Source organism: Capricornis sumatraensis, chromosome 6, assembly GCF_032405125.1.
Source record: "Capricornis sumatraensis isolate serow.1 chromosome 6, serow.2, whole genome shotgun sequence".
NCBI lineage: Eukaryota > Metazoa > Chordata > Mammalia > Artiodactyla > Bovidae > Capricornis > Capricornis sumatraensis.
The window spans coordinates 52,433,506-52,456,609 of NC_091074.1; the positions used below are offsets into that span (position 1 = coordinate 52,433,506).

At 34.9% G+C, this 23,104-nt stretch overlaps 1 protein-coding gene across 2 annotated transcripts in view; it reads left to right on the forward strand.

Annotated features, from left to right (window-relative positions):
* The first annotated feature begins 754 nt into the window (after positions 1-754).
* The window catches only part of LOC138081095 (zinc-regulated GTPase metalloprotein activator 1B), a 52,684-nt gene continuing 30,334 nt past the window's right edge, over positions 755-23,104 (forward strand). For both annotated transcript variants that reach the window (XM_068974169.1, XM_068974170.1), the window contains exons 1-7: positions 755-930; positions 4,362-4,448; positions 6,439-6,535; positions 8,035-8,126; positions 15,435-15,494; positions 16,817-16,854; positions 22,410-22,456. In XM_068974169.1, coding sequence (XP_068830270.1) covers positions 768-930; positions 4,362-4,448; positions 6,439-6,535; positions 8,035-8,126; positions 15,435-15,494; positions 16,817-16,854; positions 22,410-22,456 — 584 coding nt within the window. In that variant the 5' untranslated portion in view covers positions 755-767. The remainder of the gene's footprint in view (positions 931-4,361; positions 4,449-6,438; positions 6,536-8,034; positions 8,127-15,434; positions 15,495-16,816; positions 16,855-22,409; positions 22,457-23,104) is intronic.

A 23,104-nucleotide genomic window follows, 5' to 3' on the forward strand; every position in this document is an offset into this window, starting at 1 on the left:
GAATCCTCCAGGCAAGAATACTGGAATGGGTAGCCATTCCCTTCTCCAGGGGACCTTCCTGACCCAGGGATCGAACTCAGGTCTCCTGCACTGCAGGCAGATTTTTTATGGTCTGAGACACCAAGAAAGCTTGAACTCAGGGTAACTGAGACCAAATTTTAAAAAATGAGATGATAAAATAGATAAAAGTAATGCATGTACACAGTAAAAAACTGAATAAACATAAAACCTGCAATTATAAAATAGAAAAAAGTTTCACTGGTTCAGGTAGAAAAATTACAATTACCTTTGTACTGTTATAGCTTCCCATTCTTTCTCCTATGAATTAAGAAAATATTTTTAATGATACTAAGAAATGTCACGTTGATGTAGCCTATTCCCTGTGAGAGCTGTTTAGGACGGGCTACTCTTCAGATTTCAACTGTCCTGGTCTCAAGGTCTCAACCCTATCACTAACCGTCCATTAGCTATAAAGGCTGCAGTCTCACACAGACAGGACGCCAGGTACGGCCCTGACAATTCCGCCCACGTTCATAAAACACGCCCGAGGGGTGTGCCCAGCGCCCGTAGGGGCGTGTCTAAGAGGCGTGGCGGTCCTGAGCCCGAGCCCAGGTAACTGGGGGCGGGATCGGGAGGCGCCACACGTCGCGAAGTGATGACGTCAAGCACGCGCCTCGCGTTCTGCGTGCGCAGCTGCGCGTTGTGGGGGGCGGGGTCTTGATCCCAGGTCCTGAGTGTAGGGAGAGGTGAGCTGTGCTGTTTGCAAGATGATTCGTGCTGTTGACTCTGCGGATGAGGAAGAGGAACAGGCGGAAGAGGATTGTCCTGAATTGGTCCCCATTGAGGCGAAGCAAAGAGAGGTGAAGGAGGAGGAGGAAAAGTCTGGCCCCGGCGCTAAGATCCCAGTCACAATTATCACCGGGTATTTAGGTAACTAACCATCCCGGTCAGAAAGTTCAGTGAACCCTGTTTTGGGATTTGGCTCTTCTCCTTAGGCATCCTGGCCTTCTGGCCGACGGCCAGAGTCTCTGAGGTAGGGGCTGGGTCAGTTGCTCCCCGTACGGGATCCTTCTCACCTCACGGGTTAATGATGCTCAGACCCTCCGCGTTAGGGTCGCATTTACCAACTGAGGTTGAAAATTAGCCTCGCATTTTTAAAACTAGTTCTAGCTTTGCAGTGTGAAGCACGGACCCGCCCCTCATTATGCATGTGACCCCTAACAAGTTGCATTTCTGAAGTTCACTGCCTAACTTGAAAATGGAAATACCAGTCACTTGTCTCAGTTTGCTTTTCTCTTATGCTTAGTGGGGCAAGAAACGCATGTTTTATAATTAGGTTCTCATTAAAGGTGTCCTTTATGTAAACGCCCAAGGGCTCTTCCTCAGTATATTCCCTTCCCCACCAGCCAGTTTCTTCTTGCCTTTCGTGTAAAATACTCTTTATCGTAGCCTTTTTTTTTTAATGTCTATTTGTAACGTACTGTCGGAGAAAGAGTAAGAATAAAATTACTGTGCCCTCCGAGACTATATTTCTCAAACTTAAGGGCTTTTCAGGAGTTCATGGGGTCACTTAATTCATAACTCTGTAAACAGAGTAGTTTCCTGAAGGACGGGTTATGTGCTTACACTAGGAGTACTTTAGTGGAAAAGTTGGAGAAGTATCATTTTAAAACTACAGTTAAATAGAAGGGCTGGAATAAATACCATATTAAAAGTGTAGGGAAAAGAAGTGAAATGAAATATTTAAAGTGAAACGATCTGGGGAAAATAGTATCATTTCTAGATGCTGATAGAGACAAGTATAAACTTGGTGCACCTGAGGGCCTTTTACATAAAAACGGGAGTTAAATCGCTGGCATGACTCCGTCTCTCTCTTTTTTGCTTTGCAGACTTAAGTTTATTTTCATTTTTACTCAGGGTTAATTTTATAAAGGAGTTTATTTATTTGTAAAGGAATTTCCCCAGTGTTATTCAAATGCAGCTTCACTGTGAAGTTGAGCAAATTTTTGTTCTGAAGCAATATAGTTTAGACTTGCTCTCCCCACCTTCCCCATTTTGCTCACTGCTAGATCAGAAGAGCATTGCAGATAATGGTCTGAAGCTTAGTTATGAGGCCTCACGCCACCAACTTCGTTGCTGAATCTAGGAGATGGTTTCCCTGCTTATTGTTGAGCATTTTTGTTCCCTTGGTTTCTATCACATTTTACTTCTGATTTTCCGTCTACTTTTCTGGCTTCCCCTTAAAAATTTTTTTTATCCCTCCTCTGTCCTCTTTTTTAACTTCATACCCAGGTGATTTCTATTTTGATGTTTCATAGACATGTCAATCTCTGCATGTCCAAAACTTCATGTTAGCATCACGTTGTGAATGTTGGTTGCTTCTGTGATCCTAACCATTTGGAATATTATAAAAGCTCCCTAACTAGTCTTGAGTCATATTGCCTTTTAATATGTTCTCTGTATTTTAGCCTTAATGATCTTTAATAAATGTCAATCTGATTTTGTCAGACCCTTCAGCAGTTTCTATTTGGGTTAAAGTTCAAATTCCTTGACATGAGTTTATAATCTTTCTCTTGACAACCTCTTTAGCCTGAGAAACTGTGGCCCAGTCAAGTGAACTACTTTTACTTCTAAAAAGAGCAAGTGTTTTGGCCCCAGGAAGACATCCTTCTTACTGTTAGTTCTCTGGCTAGATGTCCCTCTTAGGTGCTCCATGACATCTTGTACATCTATTGACTAGATGATCTTGTGGCATGGTTGCCTCTTTACTGATCTGAATTCCCCCTCTTTCTCCCACTTCCCTTAATGTTTCTAAACTTCATGAAGATAGAGACAGTTTGTTGTGTCTTGTGCACTTTTCAGTAAGGCTCAGTATAAAATCCGATCCATAGCAGACTTGAGTGCTTGAATTGTCTTAGTATCTGTAGCTTCCTGATAAGATGGCTCAGCAGTAAAGAACCCTCAGTGAAGGAGATGCGGGTTCGATCCCTGGGTCAGGAATATCCCCTGGAGTAGGAAATGGCAACCCACTCCAGTATTCTTGTCTGGAAAAGTCCATGAACAGAGTTGGATGTGACCGAGCACAAACATATAGTTATTTATAAAGCACTAGTAATTCTACAAAGTCTTCCATGGCCACCCCATCCTTTCCATTTTCATGGCCACTGCTTAGTGCAGCGCTCATGCTCAGGGCCCTTGTCTCACATTTGGACTGGTTTTAAGAATATCCTTATTGCTCTGTGTCCTTAAGATCTGTTCCTTCCATTATGAGTATTAACCTTTAGTGATACTGAGCTTCCTAAATCCCTCTGAACACAAGCCTTCCATCCCTTCAACAACTTTTATACAAATATGTCCCCCAAAGGTTGAAGATATTAATATCCTACTACTCAGTAAATCCCTCCTAATTATACCCTAGAAATCTTTTAAAGTTACTGCAGAAGATGTGTACAACCTGTATGCATGTATACAAGTTCTTTTTAGCAACACTGTAATAGCAAAACACTAGAAACAACCCGTATGCTCACCAACAGAAAAATATGTAAATAAATTACATGTTTATATAATTGACTACACTACTATCTATATGCAGTTAGGGTTGGTTATTTATCTTTTTTTTTTTTACCCTTCTATGGACGTTCACAAGACCAATGTTTTTTCCTTCTGCTTGAGCTGAATGTATTTAGGTGCATTATGCCACCTACTGGATAGAGTTAGTGTAGCTATATGAACTTTTCTAATACTGATTATTGTGTCTTTTGTTAACATTTCCTAGGTCCATTCACCACTGTGTGTGTGTAAAATCAATTTTATAGATTGCTTTAAGCATACTAAAAACAGCCGTATAGACATTCTGAATTTGTGTGTGGTTAAAATAAAAGGTAGGTCTTTATGTGTACATTTGGGGGAAGTAAACTATCTATTCTTGGCTAAGAAACACTGTCATCCTGTAAAGGGATTTAAATACTTTATGTCTTATAAACTATATGACTACTTTATTCCTCAGGAACCATTATTTCAATAATTCCTTATTTAATAGAAAATTTAGATAACCTTACATTAATTGTTTAAGTTATATAGAAGACTTCTTTTTTTTTTTTGTCGTATGAGGTCAAAGAAAGCTATGTCATCCACCTTATTGGAGTGTTTGTAAATATTTGTAAAATTTTATAAGACATAAAGCATTTTTAATAGTTTTCAAAGGGTACTTTAATCTTTTCCTCTAGAATCTCATGTTATCATCGTTAAATAATATTTGAATAACATGCAAATTTTAAAGAGCGTTAGGACTCTTTAAACTTTTTTGTCCCTTTAAAATCAGTCTTTTGACTTTTGTTATTTAAAACAAACGTATTTCATAGGTGCCGGGAAGACAACACTTCTTAACTATATTTTGACGGAGCAACATAGTAAAAGAATAGCAGTGATTTTAAATGAATTTGGGGAAGGTAAGTAAAGTTCAATAAATGCCGTGCTATAAGAATGTATTGAACAGTTAATTCAGCTGGTGAATTGATATTCCATATGCAGAAATGAAAATGCAAGGTATTACCATGTGAACACATTGCTATGGATAGTTTTGGAAAAATTAGGTTCATTTATGTCAAGTTTTGACTTCCCTGGTGGCTCAGACGGTAAAGCATCTGTCTACAATGCGGGAGACCTGGGTTCGATCCCTGGGTTGGGAAGATCCCCTGGAGAAGGAAATGGCAATCCACTCTAATACCCTTGCCTGGAAAATCCCATGGACAGAGGAGCCTGGTAGGCTACAGTCCATGGGGTCACAAAGAGTCAGACACGACTGAGGACTTCATGTCAAGTTTTATTTTGTATGGAGTTGAGATACTGAAATCAGATTGTTTCTATAAAATTTTATTTTGTATAACGTTAGAATTCATACCAGAATTAATTAAATTTTTACATAAATACTCCAGAAGTAAAAATCTAAGGAGATGAAAGAAAATCTTTCAGGAAGATTTTTGTACCAATTAGGAAGATCCTTTTGTGCTGACTATATTGTTTAACTGCAGGTTTTGAAAATATTTGAAAATACTTCTGTCTTACTGAATGTTTATTATTCTGCAAAGCAGTTTAAACAGAAGGCTTAGAAAATAAATATGTGGTCTCCATCCTCAAGCAGCTTCACTTATCTGTGAAAATATGTGTATTTAACTTTCCAGTTTTTTGTCTTTACTGAACTGTGTTTTAAGAAATTTATACAGCAGTGTTAGACATACTTCTTGATTACTTTTATAAGTTTTTCTTCTCAGGTCTGAATTTCAATAAAAGCTCACGTTTAGCTAAAAAAAATATAACTTCATTTGAATTTTTCTTAAAATTTTTTTTTTTCAGTTGCAAATCAGTAAAGGAACTAAGTTTATGAAAAGGATGAGGCCTGTTAGTTGAACTTGATTTCTGGTTTTAATAAACTGAAGAGGATTTCAATAAACTTTAGAGTCCTGTCAGCCAAAAATAAAAATCATAAGATTTTTTAAATCATAGTTTTTATTCTGATTCTTATTAATTGATCTTCTGTTGAATGTTGATTACATTTATTATCATTTGTTACTATTTTTTTCAGTCTTTCTGGATTTTTTTTTTAACTGCTTTGTCCTTTACAGCATTTACAATACTTTCCTTTTCATTTTATAAATGTTCTCTACACCCTGAGTTCTGTAGCAACCCCTTGCCTAACTAAAACATAAACGTAAAATATATATCAGTGAAAAATTATTTAGTTTTTTTTTCCTTATCATTTGCTTTAATGGATATTTAGAACTTTCCTGGCTTGGGCATGTTTCTTTGTTGGAGGAAAAGTAAGATTTTTTTTAATCATTCTTATTGATAACAAACATCTCAGACTCTCATATATACTTTATTTTTTCTCAAGTAAGCATTGCTAAGAAGCATGTGTGTATTTGATTAAAATTTAATTTTTAATTGAACACATTGGTACCCTGGCCAAGCAAACTTCCTTAAAATGAACTAAGGGTATTATTCATACAGGGAATGCTGAACGGTCTGTCTAGTAGACACTGAAACAATTTAGAGAAAGAATGAAAAAAAATATGCAAGAGACTGAAAGGCGTATGTATAAAAACCTAGAGAATTGGCCATGGACAAGAAAGAATGCCTTTAAAATAGCTTTTTTATTTTATTAGAAAATGGCAGCAGTCTAGTAAGAGGCCTAGAGAGGAAGTAAGTAACTTTCATTAATTTTGCAGTTGTCTCTTTAGGGGCTTAAATCCTTTTAAAGAAAGAAAAAATAATCTAGAGTAGTATAGTTTAAAATATTGAGATAGCCTGAGCAGAATGAAAGAATACAAATTATGAAATACATTTTTCTGCTTCGAAATCTGGTGTACTATTGAGTATCGTCATCTTTGTTTTTGGTTGATGAGTGGAAAAATCTAAAGAGTGCTTCCTGTTAATTACTAGGAAGTGCAGTGGAGAAATCCTTAGCTGTCAGCCAAGGTGGAGAACTCTATGAAGAATGGCTGGAACTTAGAAACGGTTGCCTCTGCTGTTCTGTAAAGTAAGAAATGGATATACTCTGTGCTTGTTGGCTTCTGTAAATGTTTACTGCTTATATTTCCAGCTTTGATTTTCTAACATAAATTAACATAATCTTCATAATCTTCTTCATTGTGTTTTCAAATAGAAGATACACCTATTAGGATGCATTTTCTTTTTCTTTTTTAACAGATGGAAATTTATTAATTTTAATACTATTCGGTACATTATGGCAGTGTGGTCACTGTGGACTTCTCACAAAGTCCTTTCTAAATTTCTCAATTATTCACATTAATTCAGTTTTAAGAGATAAATAGCACGCTTTTATTTTTCATTTTTAAAATGATCTTATTCCTTAAATGCTAAGGATTAAGGAGAAATCTCTCAATTTTAGGTACTTGGACATTTGTTAGTTGTTTTTGATAATCATGTTAATTCACAATATAGATCTTCCAGGTGGAAATTATTTTACCTGTTGAACATATAAGGGAATTAAGACTAAAAGACATTATAAGTCTGCATATCTAGTTACTTGAACCAAGATTAGGATACATTTTCTTAAAGTGTTTCTTATTGTCTTAGCTCTAATACTGTGGTCATTTTATTGAATTTTATTTTTGTTGTTTTTGACATCAAGTTTTAATTAATGATCCCTGTAGTGCACAAAAGTCTTGTTTCATATTTTAAAAATGATTGTTCTGAATGTAATAAGTTATTGGTCTTATTTCCAAGATTTCAATCTCTAACAACAATATAAATGACCACAAAAAAGAAAAAACTTCATGTTCTACCAGTGATAGTTGTTTCAAGGACAGTGAATGTTTTATTCAACAATATAACCGCTCTTAGAAAAGGAATGACACACAGTAGTCATTCAAAAGTTTGTTGAGCAAATTATGAAAATTAATACCTGTATTGTTGATTTTGTATAGTCCAGTGAATTAAATTTCTTCTAAATCATTTACTATCTTAGATGTTTTGACTGTGAGTCAAGTGTATTATAAAGGCTAAAGTACAATAGGTTTTCTTAGCCACTTAAAATTAAATGTTTTCTTGTGTTTTTAATATTATTAAGAAAAAAGGGAAATTAAAGCCTACTACCCTTATTCAGAACAGAAATAAAAGGTATTTAATTGTAGATATCCCTTTAGCTGTTCTATTAAGCTACTGTAATTCATACATTTTGTCATTTTCTGTATTGATCTTTTTCTTTCATAAAGCTATAAAAAAAAACAGGTTCTGACTTATTTTAGTCCAGTAAATTAAAATCCCCTCTGCTTTTTTTCCCCTCTGCTTTTATCTAATATCTTGTTACTTGTCAGCGTATGTGCATCCATTCCTCCCTGCTCCCCAAAACTGGTGAAATTGGATAGACATGTTAGAAGCTTGGGAGTGAAGTAAATTTTTGCATGCCTAAAGATATTTTTATCCCTGGTTGCTAAATATATTTTTAAATGTTTGTGATGATCACTTTAAAATATTCAGACAATCAACTGTATATCATGTTTTCCTGTTCTCCAGGGACAATGGCCTTAGAGCTATTGAGAATTTGATGGAGAAGAAAGGGAAATTTGATTACATACTGTTAGAGACCACTGGATTAGCAGATCCTGGTAAGAAATGTCATTATCAAAAACCAAAACATACTTCTTAAACATTTTAAAATAAATATAGTAGAGAAATATATAAAATGAATATTAAAGCTTTACTCTAGATTAATTTTTTTTCTATTTAAAGGAGAAAAAATACTGAGTCATGTTTCTTTTGCAGATGAACGACAATCAAAGTATTTGATAATTTTAACATGCTAATAGCATTTCAATTTCTATCAGTTGATTTAGGATTATTGGTAGGAAGAAGAGTTGTTAAAACTTCCAGAAAAATCTAATAAAACATAGGAAAAAAGGAGACATTCTACTTCAGGTATATGTTTAAGGACTCTTGGAGTTAAATCCCAGAAATACTTATTCTCTTAAATTAATTGTTAGCGTTTGTTTTCCTACTACTAAGCTTGAAATCATTTTAATTTTAAATATTATTATAAGGTATAGAGTAAAATCAAGCCTGAAAGTGAAAATTGCTCAGTTGTGTCCGGCTCTTTGCGACCCCATGGACTATACAGTCCATAGAATTCTCTAGGCCAGAGTACTGGAGTGGGTAGCCTTTCCCTTCTCCAGGAAATCTTCCCAACCGAGGGATTGAACCCAGGTCTCCCGCATTGCAGGCAGATTCTTTACCAGCTGAGCCACAAGGGAAGCCCAAGAATACTGGAGTGGGTAGCCTATCCCTTCTCCAGCAGATCTTCGTGATCCAGGAATGGAACTGGGGTCTCCTGCATTGCAGGCAGATTCTTTACCAACTGAGCTATCAGGGAAACCCTACTGGGTCTTTTTTCTAGTGTGGAATTAGCAATGATTATCTATGAAGTTTTAACTCTGAATGGAATTACATCTAAACTTCCCTGTTGAAAGCTACACAAAGTCTACCTGTTCCTAACCATGGGTTTCTGTTCCTTTTTACCCAAATAACGTTTCAGTTCAGTTCAGTTCAGTCGCTCAGTCGTGTCCGACTCTTTGCGACCCCATGAATCGCAGCACGCCAGACCTCCCTGTCCATCATTATCTCCCAGAGTTCACTCAGACTCATGTCCATTGAGTCCGTGATGCCATCCAGCCATCTCATTCTCGGTCATCCCTTTCTCCTCCTGCCCCCAATCCCTCCCAAAATCAGAGTCTTTTCCAATGACTCAACTCTTCACATGAGGTGGCCAAAGTACTAGAGTCTCAGCTTTAGCATCATTCCTTCCAAAGAAATCCCAGGGTTGATCTCCTTCAGAGTGGACTGGTTGGATCTCCTTGCAGTCCAAGGGACTCTCAAGAGTCTTTTCCAACACCACAGTTCAAACGCATCAATTCTTCGGCGCTCAGCCTTCTTTACAGTCCAGCTCTCACATCCATACATGACCACAGGAAAAACAATAGCCTTGACTAGACGGACCTTAGTCGGCAAAGTAATATCTCTGCTTTTGAATATACTATCTAGGTTGGTCATAACTTTTCTTCCAAGGAGTAAGTGTCTTTTAATTTCATGGCTGCAGTCACCATCTGCAGTGATTTCGGAGCCCCCAAAAATAAAGTCTGACACTGTTTCTACTGTTTCCCCATCTATTTCCCATGAAGTGATGGGACTGGATGCCATGATCTTCGTTTTCTGAATGTTGAGCTTTAAGCCAACTTTTTCACTCTCTTTCACTTTCATCAAGAGGCTTTTTAGCTCCTCTTCACTTTCTGCCATAAGGGTGGTGTCATCTGCATATCTGAGGTTATTGATATTTCTCCCGGCAATCTTGATTCCAGCTTGTGTTTCTTGCAGTCCAGCGTTTCTCATGATGTACTCTGCATAGAAGTTAAATAAGCAGGGTGACAATATACAGGCTTGATGTACTCCTTTTCCTATTTGGAACCAGTCTGTTGTTCCATGTCCAGTTGTAACTGTTGCTTCCTGACCTGCATACAGATTTCTCAAGAGGCAGGTCAGGTGGTCAGGTATTCCCATCTCTTTCAGAATTTTCCAGTTTATTGTGATCCACACAGTCAAAGGCTTTGGCATAGCCAATAAAACAGAAATAGATGTTTTTCTGGAACTCTCTTGCTTTTTCCATGATCTAGCAGATGTTGCCAATTTGATCTCTGGTTCCTCTGCCTATTCTAAAACCAGCTTTAACATCAGGGGGTTAGATAACATTTTATTCCTAGTTTTCAGAACATTTAGTTTTGTAAGTCTGACCCATTTCTTTTTTCATCTAAGTCTATGACACTGCACCATAAAATCATATTAAAGAATTAAGGGGTCATAATTGTTTAAAAGGAATACTGGAGTGCACTGAAGGTTCACTGTAATCAATTGTTAATTTATTTTTAATTATTGCATAATAACATTGTACCTGTGTTTTCAAATTGGGATTGAGTTGGGCTCTTTTGGTCCTTATATTGATACTAGGCATTGATTTTTCATACAGTTTCATACATTTCCAAGAGGTCTAACTGATGATAGGACTTGAACCATTACACTGATGTTAAATATTAATTTAAGTCTGGTAAGATATATACTATGTGCCTTTTTTTGAAATAAAATATCTATGTCTTTTGTTATAGCCACTGTATAGAGAAAAGTTCTTGTGATTTTGAGAGTAGGTGAATTTACTAAAACACAGTTCGGCTTTTCAGAGGAAGTAAAAGTTAAATAAAAATCTCAGAGAAAGCTTTTGCACAGATATAGGTATAAACAGATGAATGTTTCTTCTTTCTTTAGAATAATGACTTTTATTGTTTAGTTAAAAATGAAATATTGATTATAAAAAAAATATGCAGTAGTACCTAAGAAAATACAAAGAAGAAAGTTAAAAAGAAAAATGTTGCCCTGTGTCTCATTACTGTAAAATACAAACAGGTAAATTTTATTCCAAGATTTCTCTGTGCCAGGGCTACTTGTTGTGGTATGTTGAATGACAGCATCAGCCTTAGCTCAGAGCTTTGGAAAAATACAGATTCTTGGGCTTCATCTCAGCTCTGTGGAATCAGAATCTCCAAGGGCAGGACCCAGAAATCTGTTTCAATAGACCCCCCATGTGATTCTCACATATGCGTAAGTTTGGGAGAGCCTGCTCTCTGTGTAAATATGCTGAGATAATTTTATAAAATTGGATCACATTTTGGGTGCTATTCTTAATAATTATTAATTCACTTTCACTTGAACTTAGAAGAGAACTTGAAAGAAGTGAAAGAATTGCTGAATATCAGATAAATACTTCTTCACTGCTAGAGATGTGAGTTAAAAAAATAAAAGATTATAAAGGACATAAATTAGACAAGTTATTTTTTTTAACTACCCATTTAAAGTTTCAGGTTGGTATCTATTGACAGTCTGGAATAAAGGATGAGAGAATTAACACATTCCAGGTTCTCCTATCTGGTTTTGGTTCATTGTTTCCTTTGCTGTGTTGTCAAGTTTTCTAACATTTATATTCTGTCACACTTTGTTTAGTTCTGTGTTTAAACCATTTCAGTTGTCATTACCAGCACAGTAACTTCTGAGTTCCTGAGTTGATTGGGCTCTTGATTGACTGAACTTCATGATCATGGCTTCCCAGGTGGCACTAGTGGTAAAGAACCCACCTGCCAATGCAGGTGACATAAGAAACTGGAGTTCGATCCCTGGGTTGAGAAGATCCCATGTGGGAGGGCATGACAACCCACTCCAGTATTCATGCCTGGAAAATCCCATGCACAGAGGAGCCTGGCAGGCTACATTGAGTCACAAAGAGTCAGACACAACTGAATCAACTTAGCATACATGTGTGCACGCACACATGGTCTGGTAATCTTTTCAAGCTCTCAGTCTTGTATTCCTGGAGATCTTGCATACGTCATTGCTTGAGAATGTTTTTCTTTCTTTTTTTTTTAATATTTGAGGGATGACTTGGCTAGGTATAAAATTTTTCTATCACAATTTCTTTCCCTCAGAACTTTGAAAATGTTGCTCTATGATCTCTTAATATTTTGCTTGGCTGAATTTCCTTGTTCTGTATTTTCTTTTCATTTCATCTGGAAGGATTTGTGAGTTTCAATGTTGTTTCCTTTAATGTTTGAGAATGTCTGCCTGTTGTTTTCATTCTTGAACCACAAGCTAGGAGGAGGTAATATCATTAGAGAACACTTTTCCTCAAACTTTGTGGTCATTATTTTATTATATTGGAGCAATGAATTTTACTGTAGAAAAGTCTGATTTTTTTTTCTTAACTGCTTCCCTAAAAGTGACTTGTTTTTCCATTTAAAATGCCTGAAAATTTTTTTCTTTATTTTTTAAATTCAGTAATATAGCCAAGATACATCTCGGTGTCATTCATAATCATATTTTCCTGGATTTACAATATACTCTTTTGTCTGTAGGTTTAGTGCTTCATTTAAGGACTTTTTCCTTTATTACCATGAAGAATTTTTCTGTCAAATTATTGAGTTCTCTTCTTTATGACACCAATTTTTCTTACATTGAATTTTCATTTGTTCTCCATATTTATTATCTTCTAATTGTTTTGGTTTGCCTTTTGCCTCTGCATTTACTGTAATCATCTCAAATTTTCCTTTTTGTCAGTAGTTCTGTTTCCATCAATGTCTGTTGATGTTTTAAATGAATTAATTCATTAAATAATGGTATATTGGCCTTAAGTTTATTGCTTTAGCATTCCAAACTACCTTTTCATATTATTCTGGTTTATTTTGCTTTAGAGCTTGTTTTTTTTTAACTCTTGTCTTTAAAAAAAAATTAGTTTACTTGTTTCTTTTTGCCCTTTTTAAAAAATTTTTATTGGCCATGCCATGCAGCTTGTGGGATCTCAGTTCCCTGACCAGGGATTGAACCTAGGTTATGGCCAGCAGTGAAAGTGCTAAGTCTTAACCACTGGCTGCCAGGCAATTCCCTAGTGCTTGTTTTTAATTAAGATTATATTGTTTTTCCTTATTATATAAAAAACCTCTTGGAAATTTTCTTTTGTTTCTTCAATTATGTTTCTATTCAGAACAGGTTCTCTCTACTTAGATGTGGTGTTCATGAATTTTTTAAATACCCTACCCATGTTACCTAAACTTGCTGGTCTCTTGGGCCTCGGTTTGAAAGCTGGGTATTCCTGAGGAATGGGGAAACAGAGAGAAAAGAAGTGGTTGAGAGAGACAGATGGGCAATGTGATATTTTAGGCTCTGCTCTCTCACAATACCAAGTGTTCCGCTCTTGTATTAGCTCGAACTACTTCTGGATAGATTTCGCATACCTTTTGTAGGGGCATCCTTGAGCTTCAGACCTCTCTCTCCATTTTGCTTTGAGCCCTGGAAAGTGACCTTCTCCCCTGAAAATGTGGAGGCAGAAAATTTTACTCTTGAAATTTCTTTGTTGAACTTTTCTGTATTGCTGATTTCTCCCTTGGTTCTACTTCTCATGATTTTGGAATAAAATGATAAATATAGGATTTTGTAAACTATTTCTGTATAACTCTTGTTGAGGTTTGGGGTAGATATAAGAACTATCATAAATCACATAGAACTTCCTATTTCTTATTTTTACTATCATCCAAAAATTACATCAGGGGATTGTTTATTTGGTTGCTGCTGATAAAATTTGACTTTCAAATTTTTATTTAGTTTATTTTTATGTTTTAAGAGATTCTGAAGAATGGAGATTCTATAATTTAGCTCTTAACTTGGTATAAATGACATTTTGGGTTGGATAATTGTTTATTAGAGGGGACTGGCCTGTGCATTGTATGATGTTTAATAGAGTCCCTTCTACCTACTACATGCCAGCAGCATTCCCATGGTTGAGATGACCAAAAATTTCCCCAGGCATTGCCAAATAGTCCCTAAGGAGAAGAATCACCCTGGATTTAGAATCACTGATTAACTGCATTCTCTCATCTTTATTTCTCTTGGAAAACACCTGCATCCAAATTTTAAGTAGTTCTTTCATGTGTAGTCTGGTAAGTATTAAACCAAAGATACACATTAGGTTTAGAATAAAAGCTCTAATACAGTCTTAAAGCTCAAACTAATACTATGCAAATGTGAACTATTGGACTTACAAGCTATCTGAATAGAAATCAGTGAATTAAAAAATATTTGTGTACAATGTTAGGAATTTTACTGAGTGGAAAAATGAATACTTTTTAAAATAACTTATTATTTGAAGTAATGATATTCACAATAGATTTACTTTTTCTCCTTCATTAATTAAAATCATGTTGTTAGTCAAGTAAGTGAAGAAAATTTTTATTGGCAATTCAGTTGTTTCCTGTTGAGGAGACTGACACCCTCCGGTTCTAAGCTAAATAATTGTCACGGTAAAGTAATTTCCTTGAAAAGGACAGGCATTGATTCAGCCCCTGTTACTCACAAATCCTATTTCAGTCAAATTGGAAAACTATTAAGTTTTTGGGAAAAAATCAATAGGTATCAGGAAACCATTAGATCTTGTGGCCCTTGCTATATCCTGCATGAGTAATCACTGTAAACAGTTGACAGGTATTTCATTGTTGACACAGAGTGATGCTTGGGAGACCACATCTTGTCAGGGTAGGTGGACAGCTTTAGACATTGGAATGAGTTCAGTTATCCTTGTTTTTCCCCATACTCATTCTTTTCGACAGCTCTGTCACTAATAGGGCTCTGATGCTTTGAAAAATCAAATTCTTTCTTTACTGTCAGTTTTCTTTTTTGTGTGTTGTGGCATACTAATCAGGGTGTGTGGTTTGGTGCTGAACCAGTTTCTTTCAAAAACAAGTGTTAATTTCTTATTTAGAAATTATTTTTCCTCAAAAGAGTCTCTAAATTTTATATACCATACTAATAAATAGTGTAAGGATTTATTAGTCAGGGCTTAATTAATTTTGTCGTACTTTTATTCTGTAAAACTTAAATTTTTGAAAATTTACAAAAAAGTTTGAACAACTGATTTTGGATTTATCTGTATTTGCTTTGTTTTCCTTTAGGGAGATAATTATTTGTGAACTGTATGATTATTTTATTCAGGAGAGAGAAAATAAAAATTAGACCTATGTACACATAGCCATTCTGCTCTAATTATTTGATAATATTTATTAGTAAATTATTATGGCATTGGTAAAAGCTTGATATTGTATTTGTATGTAATAATACCTGTTCTTCTGTTTTAAATTGAAGTAAAAGAGAGGGCAAGAAATAGATATAAAATAATAAATGGTTCTATATTCCCTTATAAGATTGAAAACCCATATTTTATTCATATATGTATTTGCCTGCTAATTCCATTGGGGCAGATTAAGTCATTATGGATAGAATTTTGTTTCCTAGTTTGAAGAAATGTTTTTTATTTGATGAGTATTATTATATATTTTCAGGTGCTGTAGCTTCTATGTTTTGGGTTGATGCTGAATTGGGGGTTGATATTTATCTTGATGGTAAGTTTAGAAATGAATTTTTCTTTAAATTTTCAAGTAAAATGTAATATTAAGATCATTTTTGTTTATTCATATTATACTTCTAATTCCTTGTATTGATAACTCTTTTTAAGCTTGTTCGGTTTGATGATGATGTCTTTGAACAGATTCTAAAGTCCGAAACAGTATTAGAACTAGATGTCCATTATAATCTCAACTCCCAGTTTAGTGTTTCTGTTAAGGTTTTCTTTTAAAAATACTATGTAGATTTTCTGTATTCCCTGATGTGAGGAAAAGGGGATGACAGAGGATGAGATGGCTGGATGGCATCACCAACTCGATGGACGTGAGTTTGATTGAATTCCGGGAGTTGGTGATGGACAGAGAGGCCTGGCGTGCTGCAATTCATGGGGTCGTAAAGAGTTGGACATGACTGAGCGACTGAACTGAACTGATATAACTTTTTATTTTAAAAAACATATATAGTATGAGGATCAAATTTCTACTTTCCTTTTCCCTTGAAGGTAACAGTTAAACAAAGTTCCCTATCCATTACCCACTAACACTTTTGGGCAGTCTTATTCATAGACTTTATTTTAGGCGTATTAGAAACTTTCTGAATTAGGCACATATATCCCCTGAAACATCCCCCACCTTTCTTGAAACCATATTTTCCTAGACTAAGGGGTGAACTTTAAGAATTACTGAAACTGGGCCTCATCATTTGGCCCTAATATATATGAAATATAGCTGGTTAAATTCTGTAGGCATCATCAAAACTCATTTTGTTGTTATCCTTCTGAAGATTATTTAGCATATAAATTCAGAGATTGCCCAACTAATTGATCATTTGGAAATTTAGGTACATATTAGATAAAAGAACTGTGTGAGTTAGATTGGTGAGAGATGTTAGGAATAAGATATTCTAAGATGCCTCAGATTTGTTAAGCTATGTTTTAAATAAGAAAAGTTTCATTTTTGATTATGTGAAAGTAAACTGAAGATAAGCTATCTTGTGTGATTTATCTATCACTTTTCGCTTTACATAATGAAATTCATCTCATCATATTTTTGATTGTGAGCTTTTTAAAGGCCAGAAAAATCTTATTTTCTGTTTTATTTAATTTTAAACATTTATTTTTATTATATCCTATCTTGTGCCTTAGAATAGTGCTAAGGACATGTTTGAAGTGCATCTACTTACTAATGGAATGGAGTTAAATTGCAGTGCTGTCAAGAGAAAAAAACATTATTTTATTGAGTGACATTTGTGAACTGAAATGCATTAGTTTTAATTTTCATTCTTAAGAGTAAAAATGATTAAAAGATTTATTCCTTTGTAGGTATCATAACTGTTGTGGATTCAAAATATGGATTGAAAGTAAGTGGAAAAATTTCTGAGTTACTCATTATTTGTTAAGAGCTAGGTATATGGGGATTGCTTATATTGTTTTCTCTATATTTGTGTCTGTTTGAAATATCCTTAACAAAAATAATTTTCCACTGTAAATATGAAAGATACTGCTTTTTAAAATGGCAGTAATATTATCAGAGAACTGTATATTAAGCCAGTGATTTACATTTTTAATTTAATATATCATGTTTTGGGAACTTAGCATGAAGAGGAATAAAGCAAATACGGTAAAAAAAATAGTTTTTTTACATATCCTGAACAATAGATGAAATTTGTATTTCATTTAATTATTATTTTGTATTTTTAAGTTAACTGTTTATTTTCTCCTCTGACTTGATGTGATAAAAGTTGAAAGTGTAATATTTATAATAAGAAAAATTTATAGGATCCCTAGAGAAGGAGATGGTACACCACTCCAGTATTCTTGCTTGGAAAATCCCGTGGCCAGAGGAGCCTGGTGGGCTACAGTCTATAGGGTCGCTAAGAGTTGGACACGACTGAGCGACTTCTCTTTTTCTTTCTTTACAGCACAAAGTTTGGGTATGTGTAACCCCTCCCTAGGATTCAGCCCCAATATTGATAAGTCTTTCTGTTTGATAGAGGAAATTGAGCTTGATATGAGCATATGAGAGCTTATTTTTCTTGTTAAACTGCTGTCAGACACAAGCTGGAGATGATTGAGTTTTTAAAAAATATAGTGCTTTGCCATATTTTGAAGAAATCAGGATTTATGCCTAGGTTTGGGAGGAGAAACTCCCCTTTAAAAGGCATCTTGCTGTGAATTTTTTGCAGCTTACCAAGGTGCTCAAACGCATTTAAATGAACTTCAGTTTACAAAATGAAAAATAGTCAGATTTTAAAATGCATATTGCTGAATAAAGTAGTGTTTCTCAACTTTCCAAGTGAGTTATTACTAAAGGCAGAAGAGGATAAAATTATCCTCCATCCTTGATCTGGTCTGGGAATATGTATAATGCTCAGAGTAATCACTTCTTAGAAGTTTAAATGTAATGTTTTAAAATTCACATCCATTTTGTGTTCTATCCCACATTATAACTGAATTTCTTAACTTGAACAAGTTTGTTTTTCTCTCAAACCTTCAGTAACATTATGATGGCAGGCTTGTTAAATGGGTTACTAATAATATCCCTTCATCAGCCCTTCAGTTCCCTCAGGAATAGAGAGACCCGAATTTGCGAAGTTTGGGAAATAATTCATTTTTAGATGTTAAGTCAAATTTTATTAATAGTCTTAAGAACCAAAGAAAGACCCCAAATATTATAGTTTTTCTCTGAAATATTCCAGCTATCCTGAAATCATGATATTTCTAGTAAAATGCTTACAGAAGAAGCAAAACAAAACGAAAAAAGTCAAAATTCGTCACTGAATGTTTATTAAAGAGCATGTTTGAATCCATCCCCTGTATAAGTTTATTACCAAATTTGGAATATTTACAGGATAGATAGCAGGATTTTTGTTTGTTTGTTTTGATGGACTTAAAAGTGCTTTGTGCCAAATCAAACTCTTTATGTATTTATGTATATTTGGGTGTGGAAAAGAGTTAAATAGAATCTATTATGAGTGTGATAGAAGCCAAAAAAGGCAAAGCAACATTCTGAATAATGCAAACACAGTAAACATTTAACCCCCTGCCACCTTGATAAAACCTCTTAAATTATTAAATCAATATACCTACACAAAACTGACGTACTGTCAGGATAATGGAAACTTCAGATTTTCTAAGTCAGGTGCCAAATAGATAACTTTTCCTTTATATAAAGAATTTGCCAACTTGTCCAGTTCCTTTGGTTGCAAAGCTTGACCTCAGGAGCTGCTTGTGATTCAGAGAATTCTGAGGCAGTACAAGGAATGACACTTGGATAATGGGCAGCAATTTAAGGGTGTCATGCTTCACAGAGCCAGCCCATCACAAGTAAACCTGAGAAATGGTACCCTGTGGCCAGCCAGCCAAATTGAAACTGAAGTGGTAATTGATATCATGGGCTATCACTCTAATGGGATTGTCACCCATTGATCTGAAATATTCATTTTTTAATCATGGGCAAAGAATTGGACAACTTCAAATGACAGCTCTCTATTCTTAGGACTTGACACCCAGGCTACTGACATTGTCCTCTTCAGTTCTAAGAATGTGACAGCATTTAATGCAATAGAATCAAAGAATGAAGTTACACAGAAAAGGTCAAGTCAGAGGTTTCTTTTTGGTTCTTCTGTTATATTGCACAAGCTGTTGAAACAATTCAGTCAGTAAACAGTTTGGCTTAGAAAAGACCAGAAAAATAAATAGACTGACATTATGCAATAATCTTTTTTTAAAAGCTAAAATAGCATTAGCTATAACTAATCCATTGGAAAGAAATAGCTGCTGCTGCTTTTTTTTTTTTAGTGTCATCTGACATCTTTGACACTAGATTTCTTTCTACTTTGGTCAAAACAGTGTTTTTTACTTTCTTTCCTACCAGGCTGTTTCTATTTCTGTAGAAAAGGGACACCCTCTAAACCCTTCCTGAAGTTGTATCATACAGTGGTGTTATTTCAAAGGATTTATTTTTATGCTATGCTAAGTTAGAGGGTGGAACCTTAACCTTTTTGATATGTTTGATTAAATACTGCCAAATTTTTTAAAATCTTTTCTGATATGTGAGCAAAAGCCAGTCTCTAAGCAGCGATGAGGCATCTGTTGGGGATACACACACATAAAATATTTTGAAAAAAACATTGCAAAAATGTTTTCTTCCTTACCTGTATAGATAGAGTAGAATGTCACAGTTTCTATTTTTTAACTTTGTAAATGGGAGTCATCTAACTTAATGACTAATGGTGTAAGTCACTGGAAAATGTCCTTTTGAATCGCAGACACTGGTTTTAGTCTTTTTGCAGAGTTTGACTTTCGAAGGTAAGAAGTTGCATAAAGGAAATGTTGAGCTGATAGCCAGAGAAAATAAATGTTAATGTGCATTTATTATTTGTTTATGTTTGTATAGCCTTCATATTTACATAGAACAGGGGCATTTATCTCTTCTGCTTTTTTATATGTTTATTACATACCATATTCTTAATAGAATTGTACTTATTGGTAGGTTTTTATTTGGGGCAATTTTAATATGTTTGTGTATATGATGCTTCTTGACTTCCTAGAGAGCATAAAATGTTAGTTCAGTCCATGTTAGCTTTGAGTGAAAATTTCTAATCTTTTGAAGATAGATTACATGCCCCATTAGCTTTGAGTGAAAATTTTTGATCTTCTGGAGACTGGATGTATTAAAAACATGAGTTACTTTGTGAAAATACTATATTATTTATTAGTTATGCTTAGGTATGGAAATTAAAAAAAAATCTCTGGTTTTCTTGCTATATCTTTTTCATACTCCTCCAGCTCACAGCTGAAAAGCCCCAAATTCATATGTAAATAAATCTTTCAAAAGATCAAAATACAAAATATTTTGAAACTATTTCAAAAATTTAAAAGAATTCAATATTATAGGACCATTCAGAGACATTTGCCTTGCTAAAAATACATCTTTATTAAATAGATTTCCTACTGACTAGAAGGGGGTTTGTTGCTGCACATTAGGTAGTATTCTTCAGATAACAACATCCACTTATCTATTCAGCATGCATGCTCGGTTTCTTCAGTCATGTCTGACTCTCTGCAACCCCAGGGACTGTAGCCTACCAGTTGAATTTATAGGATTGCACCTAAAGTGGTATCATTTTGCACCTAAAGTGGAATCAGTGCATCATTACTCTAGTTTTAGTTTAGACTGGTTTCCCCAAAAATAGAATTTGTCAAACTTTTAGGAGAAAAAAAGTTTTTCTCTATAGACTTTACCAAGACTAGTAAATAAAATGATTACCAGTTTGCTCTTAGGTTCCAAACTATCCAAATACCTTAATGATCTACCTCTTCATGAACTGTAAAACTGATTTGATGAAATAATTTTGAATATAATTTTAGGTGATTATTATGCATATAATTTTATGCAGTTATTAATGACACTGAGTTGGACATGACTGAGCGACTTTGCTTTCACTTTTCACTTCCATGCATTAGAAAAGGCAATGGCAACCCACTCCAGTGTTCTTGCCTGGAGAATCCCAGGGATGGAGGAGCCTGGTGGGCTGCCGTCTATGGAGTTGCACAGAGTCGGATATGACTGAAGCGACTTAGCAGCAGCATACAAGAATGATTTTATATGACATAAAAAGCTTTCACAAAGGTTTTTAAATTATGTTCATTTTACTTCTATTGAGCCCTCTTGCAATTTTTGAAAAATCACCCTATGAAAAGGTATCCTGTGATGGTGACAGTGTTAGATTTAGTTTTTTCTTTTATGAAATAAGAATAGTCATTCCCCATAATTGTTATTAGGGATAAATGAGACCATGTTTATAAAAGGACTTAATAATTTGTGGGGTTCAATTCAAATACCAAAAATGTTATATAATCAAATTGCCTCTGACATTAGTAGGCAACTTTTTCTTGTGACAGAGAACATCTATTGAAGGTTAAGGTAATGAAGGTGAAACATTTTTTAGAGAAGAACTTTACGACACTGGTGACTTTAGGGATATAAATAGGATTTTGGAAAAATAATACGTACTCCCAGAGAAATGAAAACTATCCTGTGGACTTCTCTGTCAGAGTATTTTTGGTGCTATCGTGACTCTGGCAAGGTGCAAAATAAAGTTAACTGGAGAGGCCAGACCATTCAAGTGTAGGTTTCAAAATGTTAACCAACTTTTTGCTAAATATAAGACTGTCCTTCCAACAGATCATTTGTTTCTAGGGAATTGCAAGAGCACAGTATGAGTTCATAATGTGCCTGGTTCTGGGGTAGGGCTAGGAATGGAGGGAAGTTTATTAAAGTATAATTTTGGTGGTTATTATCTCTTAAAAAAGTAAGTAATAATGAATATTTAGAACAAGGACAGTTTTGTAAAAAGGAAAATGCCTAATTTCTGAACTATAATGTTCTGTGTTTTTATGACATTATTTAAATCTGGAGGTTTTCCATTTAAGAAAAAGAAGAGGTCAGAGGACAAAATTTAAGCCCTTATACCTCACCTTCCCCTCAAAAAACCCCACAGGTTCACTGTAGGAAAAAATTTACAAGTGAGGAAGAAAATGGTTTCGGATAGAAAAGTTAGTCCTGAATTTGGATATTCAATAAGAGAACTTAATGGACCCTCCTGGTAGCTCAGTTGGTAAAGAATCCACCTGCAGTACAAGAGACCTGGGTTTGATCCCTGGATTGGGAAAATCCCTTGGAGAAGGAAATGGCAACCCACTCCAGTATTCTTGCCTGGAAAATTCTATGGACAGAGGAGTCTGGTGGGATATAGTCCATGAGGTTGCAAGAGTCAGACCCAACTTAGCAACTAAACCACCAATAGAACTTGAAGTTTTTATTAGAGGTAAGAAGTAAAAATCCTTTGTGTTGACTTTAGGTTGTGTGTTACACCACAGTAACTTTTGTTCAAATTTTGTTTTTGTTTAGCATTTAGCAGAAGAAAAACCTGATGGACTTATCAATGAAGCTTCTAGGTATTCATTTGTTTAAAGTATTTACTGATTACTTACTGGCTAAATGGAAAAAGGAAATTATTGATAGGAAAAACAAAACAAACTGAGAAACAAAAACATAATCAAGGAAAATATTCTTCCTGTGTTTGAATTATTCCTATTTATAATGGTCTGATAACTAAAATTTTATTTAAAACTATATTACAGCATAAACTGAGTGCTGAGCCCATTTGTTCTTTGTGAGGAACTTTTAATATGTTAACATTTAAAAATATTTTGTTGTTCTCATACAGTTTCTTCGGGATTGAAAATGATTGTTAAACAAGAGTTGATTCACTTCCTGCCTTCTTTCACAGTAATTCATTTGACTCAAATGTTCACTGTTATTCAACGCAACAGAGGAACAATACAGAAATGGTTGCAGTTTGACATTTAGAACATTTTTTGTTTAAATACCTTTATGCTCCTAATTGGGTTCTCTTTAGACTTAGTCTACAGTGCTTGCTCAGTCGTGTCCTACTCTTTCTGACCCCACGGACTGTAGCCTGCCAGGCTCCTCTGTCCATGAGATTGTCCTGGCAAGAATACTGAAGTGGGTTGCTATTTCCTCCTCCAGGGGATCTTCCTGACCCAGGAATGGAACCCATGTCTCCTATGTTTCCTGCATTG